General features: G+C 43.8%; 1 protein-coding gene across 2 annotated transcripts; it reads left to right on the forward strand.

Annotated features, from left to right (window-relative positions):
* The first annotated feature begins 3,033 nt into the window (after positions 1-3,033).
* Positions 3,034-16,460, forward strand: sltm (SAFB-like, transcription modulator). 2 transcript variants are annotated; one of them, XM_062470916.1, is made up of 20 exons: positions 3,034-3,177; positions 7,540-7,627; positions 7,724-7,803; positions 7,893-7,920; positions 9,004-9,628; positions 10,228-10,271; positions 10,572-10,684; positions 11,310-11,459; positions 11,798-11,913; positions 12,017-12,180; positions 12,262-12,371; positions 12,463-12,516; positions 12,604-12,752; positions 13,390-13,570; positions 13,733-13,857; positions 14,186-14,359; positions 14,794-15,117; positions 15,457-15,601; positions 15,716-15,873; positions 15,965-16,460. In XM_062470916.1, the coding sequence occupies exons 1-20, from the start codon at positions 3,043-3,045 to the stop codon at positions 16,071-16,073; spliced, it is 3,072 nt and encodes a 1,023-aa protein (XP_062326900.1). In that variant the 5' UTR covers positions 3,034-3,042; the 3' UTR covers positions 16,074-16,460. The 2 variants fall into 2 exon arrangements, with proteins under 2 accessions (XP_062326900.1, XP_062326901.1); XM_062470917.1 differs by having other exon boundaries at positions 10,575-10,684.
* The last annotated feature ends 458 nt before the right edge of the window (positions 16,461-16,918 follow it).

Consider the following 16,918-nt stretch of genomic DNA (forward strand, 5'->3'; position numbering starts at 1 on the left):
GTCCAGTGCTGTATCATACAGATCTGAAAAAGGACAAACCAAACACATATTTGGTTTTATTGATATGTATTTCATTCTGAGTATCAGTGTCCTCAAATGTGACGTTTTTGTAAAACAGGAATATGCAAAAACGTTTGGTCTGCTACATGTGCAATTGTATAAAATCTTTCAAAAAGAAATCATACAATACTAAAAACAATGTTAAACTGTGGCCCGTAAAAGAAGAAACTCAATTATACCAAACATGGCATTAAAAGTTGTTCAAAACAGTATAGACAGCTTTTAATGATAACTCATTAAAAAGCAGGTCCTCTTCCTCTCCAACCATTGTGACCACCCCTCAGAGGGTGTGGGCCAGATGCTGTGAAAAGGGCTATACAGTTCAACAGGTGAGAAGAAATTCGCCCGCACCCCCTGTCAGCATATGGATGGAGATGTAAAGTCATAGAATCGACTGGTCAGTGAATTATCTAACACCTTAATTCAGTCATATATTGTACATTTCTTGTTCATTGCATATTGGGTATTGGCAGTACAGAAGGGACGACAATGCTTTATTTGGTTGGGTTCAGAATCCAATTTACAACCTCCACACTATAGATGAAGTGTGACTTCATCTGTCTGTGTATTCTACTGAGATGTTTGGTGGCGGTACTTCAGTAGGTGGAGGACACTGATACTCGTGTTGTTTACTGTCTGGAAGATCTGACGGTGTGAACATTCTTGATGCAGTTACAGAGGTTAGGGATTGATGTGGGATTTTGATGGGTCCCTACACTGCACATGTTGGAGTCACTGGGAATGAGGTTGTGGATGTCTTGGCTAAAGCCCAATTGAGATCTTGTCACGTACACTTGTGCTCCAGTTTGAGTTTTCATGTTTTTCTTTGCAGCTATGTTTCCCTGTTTTCTCCTTGCCTCTGTGTGATGACCTGCACCTGTGTCTTAAGTGTGAAGAGGTCTGTTAACCACTGATCAATTAACAATCATTAAAGATTACACCTAATGATTACTTTATTACTCTTATACTGTTTTGAATGTTCAGAATATAATAAACGATGTTCGATCTATACCCTGCTATATTACCTCATGACCTTTGGTCATGTCCAGGAGAGAAATGTGCCGACCTATGATTTGTGTTGCTTACACCTTGATAAACTGGCATTATGCAGCTTGCTAAAGCTTGCTTATGCCTTCATAGCCATAAGTTAGTTATTTGTAAGATGCGACTATGGAATGTCTGAGACACTAGTGTAGGTCCAAGGTCACAATGTTACCATTTCTATGAACCTTCTAAAGACTAAACAAACGCTATCTAGCACCATGAATGCGGTATCTTCTGTCTGTGCTTGCGAAGGCTATGTTGATGTCCCTCCCTAAAGTTTCTTGTGAGAGTAAAACCTCCCATATTGTGTCCCTTCATTCCTGTATTCATTGTCCAGTCCTCTGAGATGCTCAAATTGAGTGTATCAGACAACTGCATCTTACAGATCTGTAATAAATGTTGTTGTTTTTTCTGGAACTTGTACTTAGCAACAGACTTCATTCACTTGGTACTTTGACAGCAATTAGGTAAAACAAGAGACTTCTTCAAGTGTTTGTGTGAGGTTTTCAGTTTGCTCGTTTGTTGTTGGTTTCAACAACAAACTTGTGGGTTTTTCGAAAATAACTACTTTTCGTTTTTTTGTGATCCTGCCTTGACTCAGTCTGCATTCGGATCCACCTCTGGCACTCACCGTGACAGGTTTTTGGATATTAAGATGGATGTGCCATTGGGGAGAGAAGAGGTAAAGGCCGACATTAGAGAGAGGATTTTGGCTGAATGGCTGAGGCGATGGGATGGTGAGGTGGAGGGCCGCCACTTTCATTCAGTTCAGACTAGTGTTCAGGTGGTGAGGTTGTTCAGTGAACTGTAAGTGTAGTGTTGTCATGTGATGCATACCAGAGAGAGGCAGAGAAAGCTGTATGGCTATAGGGTTAGTGAGTTAGGAAGGCTGTGGTCCTTGTGGCCACTCTAAGCACAGGGGACAGCTAATGGTAGGGAGATTTGCAGGGCTACATTTAAAATGTCCTTGTGAAACTGGGTTGGGGGCCAAGGTATAGCTGTTTTTGTTTATTATTACATTAGTGTAGGTAAAGTGGCTAATGGGACTCCACAGGGGACTGTGGTGAGCCCCGTGTTGTTTGCTCTGATGATTATGTTTTCATGAGTGTGGGGCCAGGGCAGCATTGCATGCTGATGGAGTGGAATAATATTCCTCCCCATCCTCATATTATGGCCTTGGTTATGAGGAGGATGCAGGAGGCAGTAACTTGTTACTGACATGGGGATTTTTAATGTAGGCTATGTCAGTAGCTAAAACTGTTTCTAACTAGGGAAACATAGGTGCATAGAAAAACATAACTCAATCTGGCACAAGTGTGCTTGACAACATCTCAATGCCTGTCAACTCAGCAGAAAACTTCCCTCAGTCTGCCTGGCCTCGTCAAATAATTGTATAAAGTGGGAGTAGTTATCCTTTATTCTCAGCAGGAGAAATTTTGGGGAGTCAGATGGCTGAGCGGTGAGGGAGTCGGGCTAGTAATCTGAAGGTTGCCAGTTCGATTCCCTGCTGTGTCAATTGACGTTGTGTCCTTGGGCAAGGCACTTCACCCTACTTGCCTCGGGGGGAATGTCCCTGTACTTACTGTAAGTCGCTCTGGATAAGAGCTTGATAACTTGAGAGCCCTGGAATGAGGCACAAAAAAAAACCTGTAAAGGAATTTAAAATGTTACATTTTACAGGTGAAGATGTTAGGGAAAGTATGCGATTTGAGACGCAGGCAATATGTATTGGGACATTCAACATTTTATGCCACACTTGTGGCAGCACGGGTATTGGGACGCAAACTTGAACCGCATTGTTGCAGCGGTAGGCCTATGCCGCCGTCCTCACATTCCCAAACAGTAGGTGGCGGTAATGCACCTCTCAATGTTGGTTGCAATCGGCCATTAAAAAGGAAAGAAGGATTAATCCGCCACACAGTCTACCACAGTAGTAAAATGGCGTCGGGTGCCATTTCGACCGAGGCAAAGAAAATAACAGATTTAAGAGTAATTGATCTTAAATCTGAACTCAAACGAAGGAATTTAGATGTTTCTGGTGTAAAGAATGTTCTTATTGCCAGACTGAAACAGGTAAGGCAATTTATCCTTCTGCGTTCAATGCAAAACACAGAACCTTGCTGACGAGTCGTTTTTGTCCTTTTGCAGAGCCTACTGTACAGACAGTAGCTAGCCATCTTTAAAGTCATTGTAATACCGCCAATTAAAAAAAAAAAATGAATACAAATTTCTGCCGTGGGATGTATAGTGAGAGGTAAATTGCATTGAATGAATGACTAGTTAATCACTTGGTTTAGCTACGACAGGTAGGCCTATCATAATGTTGTGCAGTCGTCAGCTTCACGTCGAGACATGGGCCAGATAATTTTTAAACATGTGTTCGTACACTGCCCAAATTAGTAAATAACTCTTGAGTACGTCCAACTACTAATCATTCATTGCAATCCAACCTTATTGCATGTTCGTTGGTCTACTTTTTAAGTTTCTTTCTTCGTGAATGGCAGGGATTGTACATGGACATATTGCATACAATGTGTTGTAGCAAACGTAGTATGCTTGGTTGTTTGCACGGTCCCTGGCCTGGGCTACATTGTTTACCGTTCCGTGTTAATATTTCGACTAATTGAATGGCTGTTGGTCGCAGGCCTAATATCTAGTTGGGTGTGCTTTGCCTTCGGCAAGGGCACAACCTTTGTTCTCTCACGTATATATTATTATTGTGAGAATGCTGTTAAGCATTCTCACTATTGCTTTTCAACTTCTCAGTTCTTCCGCCGTTTTTTGGCCTTTAACTCGTTCTGCATACTTTAACCGATTCCTACAACTTTTGTATCAAAACGTTCAGCTCCTTCAGGAGATGATGGCTATGACTTTTGGTATTTCTCACTTTTATACTTTTTAAGACATTAAGGTTTTTGTGCAAATTATTCTCCCATTAAAAGTAATGGTAAATCCTTTCAAATCATTAAAAAGCTTCCTCCTCTTTCAAACGTAACTACTTCAGCTTACTTTCAGCTAGAGACACCATTCAACCTTTAAAATGTTCACAAGACATTCAGCTATTCCCAAATGATTCAGCTTTTTCAAATGTTCAGCCAATTTTGAATTATGACAGTTTGAAATACATTAAAATGTTTGCTCCTTCTTGATTTTTATGAATGAGCAGCAAGCAGAGTGGCACACTCTGCTTGCTGCTCTTTTTCTGATATTCAACTAATTTGTCAAACAAATTCCTCTAACGTTCATATAGTTTAACTTACAGAAACAAGTTATACCTTAAAATTGTCCTCTTTCAGCCAATGTAACTACTAAAGAGCTCACATTTACAGATTTTCAGCTATGAGCCTTGAAGCGAGAGCAGCCTTTCAAATTCTCTCACTAACTTCAATGGAGAGGTGAGTAAAATCAGTCAGAGAAAGCAAGAAGGAACAAGATTTTGAACTGCCGATAGAGTCGTATTTCTGACCGCACAGACATATAAAGGACATCTCTGGTTTCGGCAGAGTCTTGGGTCTCGGAAAATATCCTTATATTTTGGATTGGACGTATAGTTTTGCGTCTAGGTCAACTTGTTTGAGGTGTGGATGCTAGGTAAATGTTCGTTTTTCTCTCTGCCTAGCTCGTTAGCTATCACAGCTGCGCCATCACCGTGGCAACCAAACAAACAAGCACCAGGAAAGCAAAAGGAACACGTTTTTGAAACTGCAGGTAGAGTCGTATTTCTGACTGCACAGATATATAAAGAATATCTCTGGTTTCGGCAGAGTCTTGGGTCTCGGAAAATATCCTTATATTTTGGATTGGACGTACAGTTTTGCGTCTAGGTTATCTTGTTTGAGGTGTGGATTCTAGCTACATTTCTCTTATTCTCTACCCTCAGCGCGTTAGCAATCATAGCTGCACCATCACCGTAACGACAGACACGCACCACTCAGTCTCTCACACAGGTGATTGGTACGTTTACTTGACCATGAGAAACACGATTACTAGCAATTGTCGGTTTATGCCAATAATACGATTACTCCGTTTACATGTGTAATTAGTTATGCGATTACTCAATAAACACGTCTACATGATTCTTTTTTATTAATCGTTGTATGCTCCACGGACAAAACTTGCACCATCATCCTTCTGCAACAAAGTGTCGCCGTGTCTTCCTGTATCGGCCCTACTGCTGTATGTTTCATTCCATCAACACATTGAATCCAACTAAGAAAGCCGAGTAAACGCATAGGCTACATCTGCTACTGCTAATACTATCCCAACTATAATTTAATCTGTTAAAACGATAATATTCTTGTTATGACTAGCTAGCCTACTTCTTCTTCTGTTTAACAGTTCAGCTTTCAGCTTCTCCCACATTGTAGGCTATTTTAGCTCTTAGCTTTGTTAAGATGATGCAGTTCAGCTTCCACACTGCCTCTTTTGTGTGACTCACACATTTTTGAAATTCATTTCAGCTTGCGGGTATTTTCTCATTTCTCACTTTTATACTTTTTAAAATATTAAGGTTTTTGTGCAAATTATTCTCCCTTTAAAAGTAATGGTAAATCCTTTCAAATCATTGTTGGAATGCTGCTCCAGTCCCTTTCAAAAATACCTTTCGGTTGCTTTGAAGCTTCAGCTTATAACTTTCTACTAAATTTTCACTATTTTCAGCTTTTTTAGCATGGTCAGCTATCCCCATTCAGGTTTTCAGCATTCTCACTGCTGTTTCGCAGGAACAGCCTTTTCTAGTTATTATTTATTCTTGCCCCCCTAAATCTTTGTCAATATTTGGCCTACATAGACAACCTAGGTGTCAAAAGTTTCGTCTTGGTACCGATTGAGTTGCTTGTATTGGGATTTACGTTCCGTTGCATGGTTTAGGCTTAGGTTAAGTTTTTGTGGCGAAAAGTGAAGCTAACGGTGGCTAATTTGCTAGCCACAGTCACTGACGTTACTAACGTCACTAACGTCACGAAAACACGCGTGACTACCTTTGGCAGAACATTCGTTTCGCATCTGTTAACTTGGGGGATAGCTAGGCTAACTATAGCTTTACTGCAAGGCAGCTGCAGAAACGCCACAAGCAAAGAGGCCAGGGTGATAACTATTTACTAATTTTACTTTGTGATATGACACACAATTGTGATGTGTAATGTACAATATAAGCTGATATTATTAAGGAAGTACATCTACTTTCGGAAACAGTAGTTTACTATTTCACTGAAGTATTAGCATCATGACATTAGCCTCTTTTGCCCGGGCAACACATAACAGTGGTCTATGATGAATCTGTTTTCAATCGTTAAAATAAACATTCCTCACAAATACGTTTTCGTTGTAGAATTTATTATGACATTAGATTACAAGTAAACGATTTGTGGGTGAAATTATCATTACCTGTCGTTTCAAACCAGTGTAGCTCACTGCAACGCTGTAGCCTACGCGAGACACTACAAAAACATCTACACAGCTGTTTAGAAAGTCAAACGGCGGCACTCCCCTTACTTAAATCAAAAGTCTATCTAACTACTAACCTGAACTTCATTGCCACAGCCTAAACGTTGTCCATCTGTTCATGAAAATAATTAATTTCAGCCTAAACCGTACAACGGAACGTTAAATCCAATTCAACCAACGCAATCGCTACCAAGACGAACACAGCAGTAGTCTAGTACTGTACTGTAGTAGTACAATTTACCGGGGCAGCTTCTCCACACAGGGCTATATCGCACTTGGCGTTGTTACTGACAATGATCGCTACCAGTGAGCTTTTTATGAATGAGCGATTTTCCACTAAATAAATGTCAAGCTTATTTACGTTTTGGGGGGCATATTTTCAGTTAGCAGATGGTACTGTTTGAATCGCGATTCCATCTTCTACTGCCGGGTAACGTCGTAGAATAATTTTCAAAGGGGGTTCTTTATTAATGAATGAATGCAATGAGTAGGCTAAATGCCTGAAAATATCATGAGAAGGGAAAAACTTAAAATGACGTTTAAGTCATAGAGATTAGGTACATTTTTAGACCGGTCTGCCATATTTATTCGTTTTGATTCAACGATGAGGCTGCCTCTTGCAGGGGAAATGAGAAGACATCTATTTCATTCTACACTTCACTCGTATTTTCAGTTGTAAATGAGCAGCAAAAAAGAAGCTTTTAAATCTATGTAATCTTTATAAATAATAAGTATACATTTTTATATAAAATATACAGAAATATCAGTTGTAAAAATGTCATTCAAAAACGGACCCCTGTGCAACCGACGAAAGCAAGCACACCCTACAATTTCCCCAGAAATTGTACCCTCTCTAGTTAAATTTTACTGACAACTTGGCAAGTTAGATTTACAAACATCGTTTCTTATTTTAAGTCTTGTAAAATAGTTGCTATCTTTCATTTTGCAATATTATAACATGTCATCTTTTACGAATGGAATTTTGCTTAGGCTGTTGAAGAAGAAGGTGGCGATCTAGACAAGATTGAAATTCCAGTTTCAGCAGACACACCTGCCAGAAAAAATGCCAAAACCAAAGGTAACATTTCCTTGTATCATGGGCGTCTCCACGTCTGTGTAACTGTCATTTAGTGTTTATTTGCATTAACTTAAGTGTAGCAACTTTTCAATTTAGGGAAAAAAGCGGATTCGGATGCTGACAACACTGCTGAAGAAGAATCTTTTGCCACTGCAGATGAAGAATCTTTTGTGAAGGTATGTTGGCATTGGATCTCTATAGCATACTTACCACTTTGGTTCAAGCAAGTTTGCATTGCTTAAATGCCTCTTGTTTCACTTTACAGGAGACAGAAGAGGATGGATGGGAAAAAGGTATGTTTGTTCCCAAACTCAGTTGAACTGATTACATTTTTTTTTTTTTGGTCAGGTTTCACTTTCAGGATTGACTATCAGGGGTAGGCAATGTTATTTCACAACCTTTGCAGGCAGACTGGCAACTCTTTACCCTCCCTCGTACAATGCATTGCACTTCATATACATACTGGCCTCACACTTCAACCGGGACTCATCATTCTAGGGACACATTCCCTCTGCGATTGGCTTCAGGCACATCTTTTTCTTGCAATATTTTTATGCCCCATAAAAATAATGTGACAAGACTCTTCAACACAGACACATCAAGACATGGAGCCCCTGGAGACACAAGTAGTTTCAACGTTTAAGGAGAAGCCTGGACTGATGGATTGCAAGCTTACAAGAGCGAGATGCAGGCTGAAGATGACATGATGAAGATGACATGAGCCAATCATCAGGTGTTTTCCTCTGCTCCCCCAGAGCTTCATTATTGAAGATGAGCTCTGAATCTCCAAAGGCCTTCATGGTGCTTTGTGGACACACAGTTGTTAAGGACTTGGGTGATGCAAGAAGGACTCTTCAGTTGATAGATTATTGAAGATGACGCTCCTGAGTTTTCAACCCGACCCCGGGGTGTTGTTTGATGGGCATTTACATGGGACAGAAGATATGGAGGAGGGCCAGGAGAGATGTCAAGTGGCCACATCATGGGACTGAACTACACTACCGTGCCTTTCTGTATTTTTATTTTCATTTTTTTCTTCCAAAAGAGAATGGACTGAAGCCCTTTACTACTCACTCGAACGATTGTCAACAAGTCACACTGATGAAAGGCACAGACTGAAAGGGAAACATCGAAATGAACATTAATCTGTCTGGATTGTGATGGAACTTTGTGCTGGACACGGACCAGGAGAATATTGAATGACACCACCCTTTCCACTGAGGAATGTTTGTTTTGTGTGTTCCTGTGGTTTCTCCCCCACAATCACCACTAATGCTAAACTTGCTGTCTATTCTACTTTTTAGGTCCAGTAACACAGATATGTCAATGTTAAACGTTGTGTTTTGCCATGTTTTATCCTTTATTGAATCCCTCAGATGTAACTGAGACAGATGATGGTACTCGTGAAAATTCTAAATCACCCTCCTGTGAGGACGGCCTCGCTGAGCCAATGGCTGAAGCCGAGGCTGAGCTTGATGCAGAGGCTGAGGCCGAGCCCGAAGTCGAGGCCGAACCAGAGGCTGATCCAGAACCAGAGGCTGATGCCGAGGCTGATCCAGAACCAGAGGCTGATGCCGAGGCTGAGGTTGACCCAGACACTGAGGCCGACCAAGCGGCAGAGATTGAAACCGAAGGTCCCACATGCATCAAAGAAGTTGAGGACGATGACCTATCCGTCTCTATCCAGAACGAAGATGCCATCACATTGGACGTTGATGGCGATGACCTCCTGGAAACAGGTAAACATGTGAAACTTCCAGATTCAGAGGTAGACAAGGGCTGTGACGAGCCAGAGGCCTCTGCTGAGATGAACCAGGAAGAAGACATGAAGGGGGAAGTGACGGATGGCCATAAAGATGGTAAGAAAGATGACGGGCCCAGGATTGACCCCTCCAAGAAGGACAGCAGAGAGGCCTTGAAGAAACCTGAAATGGGAGACAAAGAAAAGGATTCTGGGAAGAAAGGCCCCTCGTCTACTGGGGCGTCAGGTCAAGCAAAGAGGTTTGTCTTTCTATGTCAGTTCTTTGATACTACTACCAAGTTCCAGCTCACTAAGAACGCAGCATTGTGGGTAGCATCAAGACTTTTTGCATTTTTTTTTTCCTCTCTCTCTAAAGGGAAATGTTCATTGATGTACCTAATCCTGCCATTTGTTACTATCATTTGTTTTTCTGAAGTTGGGTAATTTGTGACAAGGAGATGAAAACACGCCTGTTTGTTTGACCTTTCCAGCACTTTTATTGCCTTTTCCAGTTCCCACTTAGGGCATTGTAAAAGTAGTCCTTGTGACCAGTTTTTTGTGAAACCTATGAAATGGTTCGCTGTGAAGTCTAACGCACTCCTGAAGATTCAAAGTACCAGGGATTAAATTGGCTGTGAACCTGACCCTTCTTTCACCAATGGAAAAGCAATGAAAGAAACCATTATGGAAGTGTTGTCCATATGCAAGACATGCGTGTGGGGAATTTTTGCTCAAGTTTTTGGGGGGGGTTATGTTGTAACAATATGCATCACTTTATATCTGTCAGTTTCCACGGGGGGGTTCATGTGCCGGCGCTCATTTCTTGTCTCTTGTTATTGTTGCTCAATCTGCTTTCTAGCTCTTCAAAAGACAGAGATGGAAAAGCCACAAAAGATGACAAGGGTAAGACTTTTGTCTGTTACATATGTGAAATTAAACAGTGAGTCTTCAACTCAGTGGAGCGTATCAAGCCCACCTGTCTTAGTAAAATGTGTTCCAAGTTATGAAAGCTTCTGTTAGGGGGGATGAATAAGGTAGAACATTTAGGCGATAAGATATGAGATTATTCCAAGTCAAACGCTAGCACGGTTATGATTGATTGGGTCTTGGCATGTATGTGATCTTGAAATTGTCCAGTTGCTCTTAATGGTAGTGTTAGTTTGACTGTGGCTACCTTTGTTAAAGGCGTGTATGCTGTCTCAGCAGGTACCGGTAGCAGCAGTACAAGCAGCTCCACTCGCAACATCTGGGTGAGCGGCCTGTCCTCTAACACCAAAGCTGCTGACCTGAAGAACCTCTTTGGGAAATATGGGAAGGTAAGAAAGGGACTTGTTTCAAGTAAAGGCATCAGGACAGTGGAAGAACTGCATTCAAAACCAAGCTGTGTGTGAATAAAGGCAATGGAGTGTACTGTCCTTAGTGCCGTGGTCATCTAAACGATAGTGGCAAATTGGTATTTTGCTAGTGCAATTCTCCACAAAATTCCTTTGACTCTCTGGTAGGCTAATCAGATCTAACAACCTTCTGATAAAGAGGAAATGCAAGTGGTGATAATATTTCCAGTATGGAACACATTAACATGCTTTGATACCATTTTATATTCATAAACTATTTCTTTGCCAAGACTCTTGGTAGCTGACAATACATTCATATGTCAATGCTATATGTATATGTGTCCTGACACTTGCAAACACTGCTTTAAACACCACCTTTTAACACAGCCTGCTCCATCTACTCTTTCAAACTGGAGGCTAAGCACAAATCAAATGAGGTGCATGAGGACTAATACAGGAGTGTTAGCTTTTTGATGGCTGTGGGAGTAAAGAGATGGAGTAACATCGAGCCACCAGAGTTTACAATGTGTCGTGGGACTCGTTGGGAAGGGCACTGCTTATATATATATATATATATATATATATATATTTCTTTTGTTACCTTCAGGTTTTTAGTGCCAAAGTGGTCACTAATGCCCGCAGTCCAGGAGCGAAGTGTTATGGCCTGGTCACCATGTCCTCCAGCGCCGAGGTGGGAAGATGCATCTCTCACCTGGATCGGACTGAGCTGCATGGGCAGCAGATTTCTGTTGAAAGGGTGAGTTAACCGAGGAACGATTTCAAGGGTAATCAGTAACTCTGACCGTACGCTACTTGACCCCTTTCATTGGTTCAGGGCTGGAGAACTGTTGTTTAGGCTTGAGGTGATAATCAAAATCTACTTTTCTTTTGAGGATTTCACAAACCCTAACTCGTACAAAGTCCTATAATGTTTTTTTTTTTCTGTTTTGAATGAACTGTTTTGAGAAGCACCTTGACTTAACACAGCTAGTTTGATGTCGATTTGGAATGTGTTCCCAAATCGTAGTTTTAAGAAGGCCTTGCCAATGAGCAACTCGTCTTAATGATGAAAGCCATTTTCTTTTTCTTTCCCAGGTTAAAAGCGATCCATTTAAGAAGGAGCCTTCAAAGAAGGAGGCCGAGGAAAAAAACGGCTCCAGCAAGTCATCAAGTGACAAACGCAGTGCTGCCGGAACTAAAACTACTAGCAAGTGAGTGGAAAAAGAACGCTGTTTTTCTTTCCCCTTCTGTATTCTTCCTTCCGACTCCTCTGTGACCGTCTCAACCTCCTTTTGGTCTGTTTATCGATGTTAGAACTCAGCCGTCTGGCAAAAAAGAGGAGAAGAAGTCGGATAAGCCATCAGACAAAGACTGCAAAGACTCCTCCAAGAAACAGGAGTCAAAAAGTATCAAGTCTGAGGCGGCGACGTCCTGCTCTGGTCAAGACTCCTCCAAGAAGGATGAGAAGAAACACAGCCGTACGTCTTCTCCGTCTCCCTCGGGTCCAGACTTTCGGTGTGGTGTAGCGTGCAAGACTTGATTCCTCCTTTTGTTGACAGGTACCAAGAGCCCTGCTAAAATGGTGGTGCTTGACCATGCCAAAGGAGACCCCAATTTCAACAGAATGAGACAACCTTTCAGGAGGGGGGGAGGAAGATACTTTGACAAGGTTAATAAAGTGTGGATTATCCTCACCCTGATTTATGACTGTAAAATGATGTTCAGTCTTTGACCTGTACCCCTGCTCTCCTCTCCTCCAGCCTGGTTTCCCCAGCCCAATGCGGAGACCTAGATGGCTGATTCCACCAGAAGAGGTCAGAAATGGGATCATTCCGCCCAAATCTGTACTGGGCTCTCAATGCCCTCAGTCCTTCCTCACCTCACAGTGTGATTTCATGCAGATGGAGATGATGAAAGACAAAGGGCGAGATTTCCCAAACAAGGGCGGAAGCAAAGACATCATCCTCCCGTTTGAGAAGATGAAGGAGCAGAGGATGCGAGAGCGTCTGGTGCGCCTGGAGCGCATCCGCAGGGCTATGGAGCTGCGCAGGTACACACACACACACACACACACACACACACACACACACAGAGCGTCCAATGCACACCTGCTGGTCTCTGTGCTTATCAGTGATGGTGAGCTGTAAGCAGGTAGCCTGGCATCGCTTGACCAGTTAGCTTAACCCTCTTTTGATGTCCAAGGGGTGTTATTAACAGATGCAGACCATTACCTTTACATTTAGTCATTTAGCAGACGCTCTTATCCAGAGCGACTTACAGTAAGTACAGAGACATTCTCCCCGAGGCAAGTAGGGTGAAGTGCCTTGCCCAAGGACACGTCATTTTGCACAGCCGGGAATCGAACCAACAACCTTCTGATTAATAGCCCGACTCCCTAACTGCTCAGCCCTCTGACCAATATCTCCCCCCCCCCCCATCAAACCAATATGCAGAAACATTTAATCTTGGATTGTTTACGTAAATGTCTCAACGGCACTCCTCAGTACAATGTATTAAGCCCCTGCCTAATGTCAGATCAACAGTTGTGATTGGTCCTGCACTTACTATGCTGGAGCAAAATCAGTATGCATGTGTGGGTGGCCAGAGCCATTCAGAAACGAGCTTGCAGATTTGGCTTCCCAGACTATAAACGGGTCACGACCGTGAAAACAATTTCCCCTTCGTAGGCGGCGCGAGATGGCGGAGCGCGAGAGGCGAGAGCGCGAGCGTATCCGTCTGATGCGGGAGCGCGAGGAGCGAGAGAACCTGCTGAGAGAACGCCAGAGGCTGGAGATGGAGAGGCAGAAGCTGGAGAGAGAGAGGATGGAACGGGAGAGACTGGAGAGGGAGAGGATCCGCATAGAGCAGGTACACAGAGAGAGAGGTGCACCTCAGTCAGTGGGCATGTTCACAACCAGGCCGAGTCTTGGCATGCCTTGGTAGTAGGTCTTGACCGGTGTCTGGGTCAGTAGAGGAATGCTCCCTACCCACCAGTGGTTCATAATGAGCCCCCTGTTTCCCCCCCCCCAGGAGCGTCGTAAGGAGGCTGAGCGCATGGCCCGGGAGAGGGAGGAGCTGAGGAGGCAGCAGGAACAACTCCGCTACGAACAGGAGAAGAGGAACAGCCTGAAGAGAGGCCGCGACGTCGACCACAGGTACGCACGTCACACACTCATCACACTGTGGGGCATCAAGTGTTCTTTGACGAGAACCAATCTCGGATTGGGCTTCAGTGTTTCGACGTTGGTCGATCCTGCAGGATCAGTTACAGAGCAGCCCTGTAGCATGTTGCTTTGTCGTTCCCCCTGCACACAAGAACCATGAACCACCTATCCCTGTCTGTCTACCTCCCTTTGCTGGCAGGGATGCTTGGACTCAGACATCATCTAGCAGACTGACCTGTAACTTGCATGGAACCGTTACAGCCTTAGTGTTCCAGGCCTGTAGGTACATTTGGTGACATTAGTCTTCCCTTCGTTTCAGCCGGAGGGAAGATCCCTACTGGAACGGCAACAAGAAGATCCAGCCCGACGCCGTGGGCCGTCTTAACCAGGGCTCCGACTACAGCCGCCAGCAGAACCGCTTCTCCGACTTCACCCCCCGCGAGAGGGGCCGCTTCCCCGACGCCTCCCCCATGCCCCCCAACACCTTTGACAGGTAGGCTCCCCCCCTGGTCGGCACATGGCCACACGTCTGCCCTGCTCGGCCACGGCGCTCTACTATGACATGACTGCCCTTTTTAAAGGCAGGGCAGGTCATGTTTTTGAGAAGCACTTTTGGTCATATTTTCTGAAATAAACATCACATCCTGATGGCAATCAATACATCCAATGCTTTTCTAGTAAAATAAAACATTTGTGGCCGTCGCAGGAATAATAAACACGACCAATCACTGCATTCAGACTGAATGCAATTATTGGACGGGTTACTTGCCTGTCGTCCTTCTGACAGTAGCCAGCGCGTTCATGTTTTGGAGGGAGGGGGTGGGATATTTTGGGTTGGATACTTTCAAACTCAAGCCAAAATTGGTAGTTTTGCAAAACGCACCTACCCTGCCTTTTAACGACCGCCTCCATTTCCCCCCCCACCAGACGTAACCGCTTCGATGCAGAGCCCGACAGTAAGAAGTCTCGTCCGGCCGCCCACAGAGAGAGCTCTGGCTTTGAGCGCTTCCCCAAGAACTTTGATGCCGTCCGCCGGGCCGAGCCACCTCCACCCGCTCGCGCCGACATCCGGGACACGGACCGCAGAGAGATTCGAGACCGGGACGAGCGACGAGCCGTGCCCATGCCCGAACGCCCAGCTGGGGGCAGAGCGTCCATGCCGGGCATGTCCCACACCCGCTCCCCCAGGGACACTGGCCACAGTGGGTGGAAAAACGACAGTGGCATGCCCGCCAACAAGGGAGACATGCGGTAAGAAGGGGCCCCTGGATTTGCCTTTTTGGATCTGATATTTGCTTCTCCTGAACTTGGCTCATGTGAATACTGGATCTCAGACCTATGGGATTATGAACATAGAACCTATAGAATTTTTGGATTAGGGTCTAAATTACTAAATGACTGTTGAAGCCAGGTGGCTGCTAACAAGTTGACTGCTGTAGACCCTACGCGCAGTTTTATTTTTGTTCATAGGAGGACTTTCTAGCCAACAACTATCATATTGCAAGTGTTAAAACGTGGTGTCAAATTGAAAGTGTTGTACCTTTTGTATTCTGTTTGACTGACTGCTGGTGTAACCCTGCGTGTCTGTAGCGGCGCGGTGCGGATGCGTCCGGAGCGGCCGGGCAGGGAGGCCCCGGGGCTGGCCCTCAGAGGAGGCTCCTCCGCCAGCCGAGGCAGGAGCAGCTTCGGGGGCCGGGACGGAGGAGGCCGACCCATGGTGATGGGAGGAGCCCAGGTCAGCGTCCACACACCCTAAACCCACTCCAGCTCTTACATCTGGAAAAATGACAGATCTATCAATACCTCATGAGAATACTGGTGTTAATACCAAACTGTCTGTCCCCCCCAGCCGTTTGGTTCTGCTCGCCAAGTGGTTGTGGAGCGTCATGGGAGGGAGCAGGGCCCCAGGAAGGAGTGGCATGGTGGGGCTGGGTCCCAGGCCAGGGGCTTCCCTGACAACCGCAGGATGGGAGACAGCCGGGGCAGCATGATGGCTCCTCACTCCAGGTACAGGCCCTATCTACTGGTAATACTACCAGATAACTGTAAACCTCAGTCATGGTGGTGACATCTCACACTACCGTCTCTCTCTCCTCAGCCACTCTTCATCCGGCATGAATAGAATTGTACAGATTACCAACAACTCGATGTCCAGCGGTAGTGTAGGAGGGTTCAAGCCCTTCAAAGGAGCACCACGACGGTTCTAAATTTCAAATCAGCCTCTAAGTTCTTTTTGTTTTTTTTTATATATATATTTTAATTATAGGTGTTTATAGAAGCTGGTTTCTAGCCAAAAGGTAATAAAGTGTTTTTATTTTGTATAGATGAGTGTTTACCTCAATGTAGGGTTCCCTGACAGTCCTACTGTTACTGTTCTACAACCCTGTGCACATGTTCAACTACCCTTTAGAAGAAATTGTACAGCTTTAGTTATTTGTAACAATTTTTCATGTAATGTTAATTGCTCCTTCCTAAACTCAAATTCCTGTATGTATAAAACCAAGAACAAAGCATTCTTATATTAACTTTGGTCTTTGCAGTTGTGCTGTGTGCTCTGAAGGTCAATAAATGATCTTGATGCCGTTTGAGACTCATTCAAGGCTTACTGTATATTTTCTCACAAATGGCTGAAGTGGAATAACCAGGCAATTCCTTTTTTGCTTTTTATTGTCCAGGTACTTTTATAATCAGGCTGAATGTCCCTCGTCTAAGGCATTTAGTTACAGGAGAACCACCATCTAAGTTTTGCAACTGTACTGTGAAAGGCTACATACATTATTTGGTCATGTAAATGTGAAACATTTGAAACAACAAAAAAAGAACTTTCATAACTGAGCAAGAGCTTCATTTTTGTTTGTAGTTAGAAAGTGAACGTATAAACAAAAGACAAGTTAAAGTATACTGTGGGATAACTGATATTAGTACGCCTTAAGTTGCATTCAGCACTATACATGCATCACATAACATCTGGGAACTGATATTGCATCCAAGAGAACCAAACAAATGAAACTGAGACATACAAGTATTGATTGGGGTGTTTAACAATGCACTG

This window comes from Osmerus eperlanus, chromosome 10, assembly GCF_963692335.1.
Source record: "Osmerus eperlanus chromosome 10, fOsmEpe2.1, whole genome shotgun sequence".
NCBI lineage: Eukaryota > Metazoa > Chordata > Actinopteri > Osmeriformes > Osmeridae > Osmerus > Osmerus eperlanus.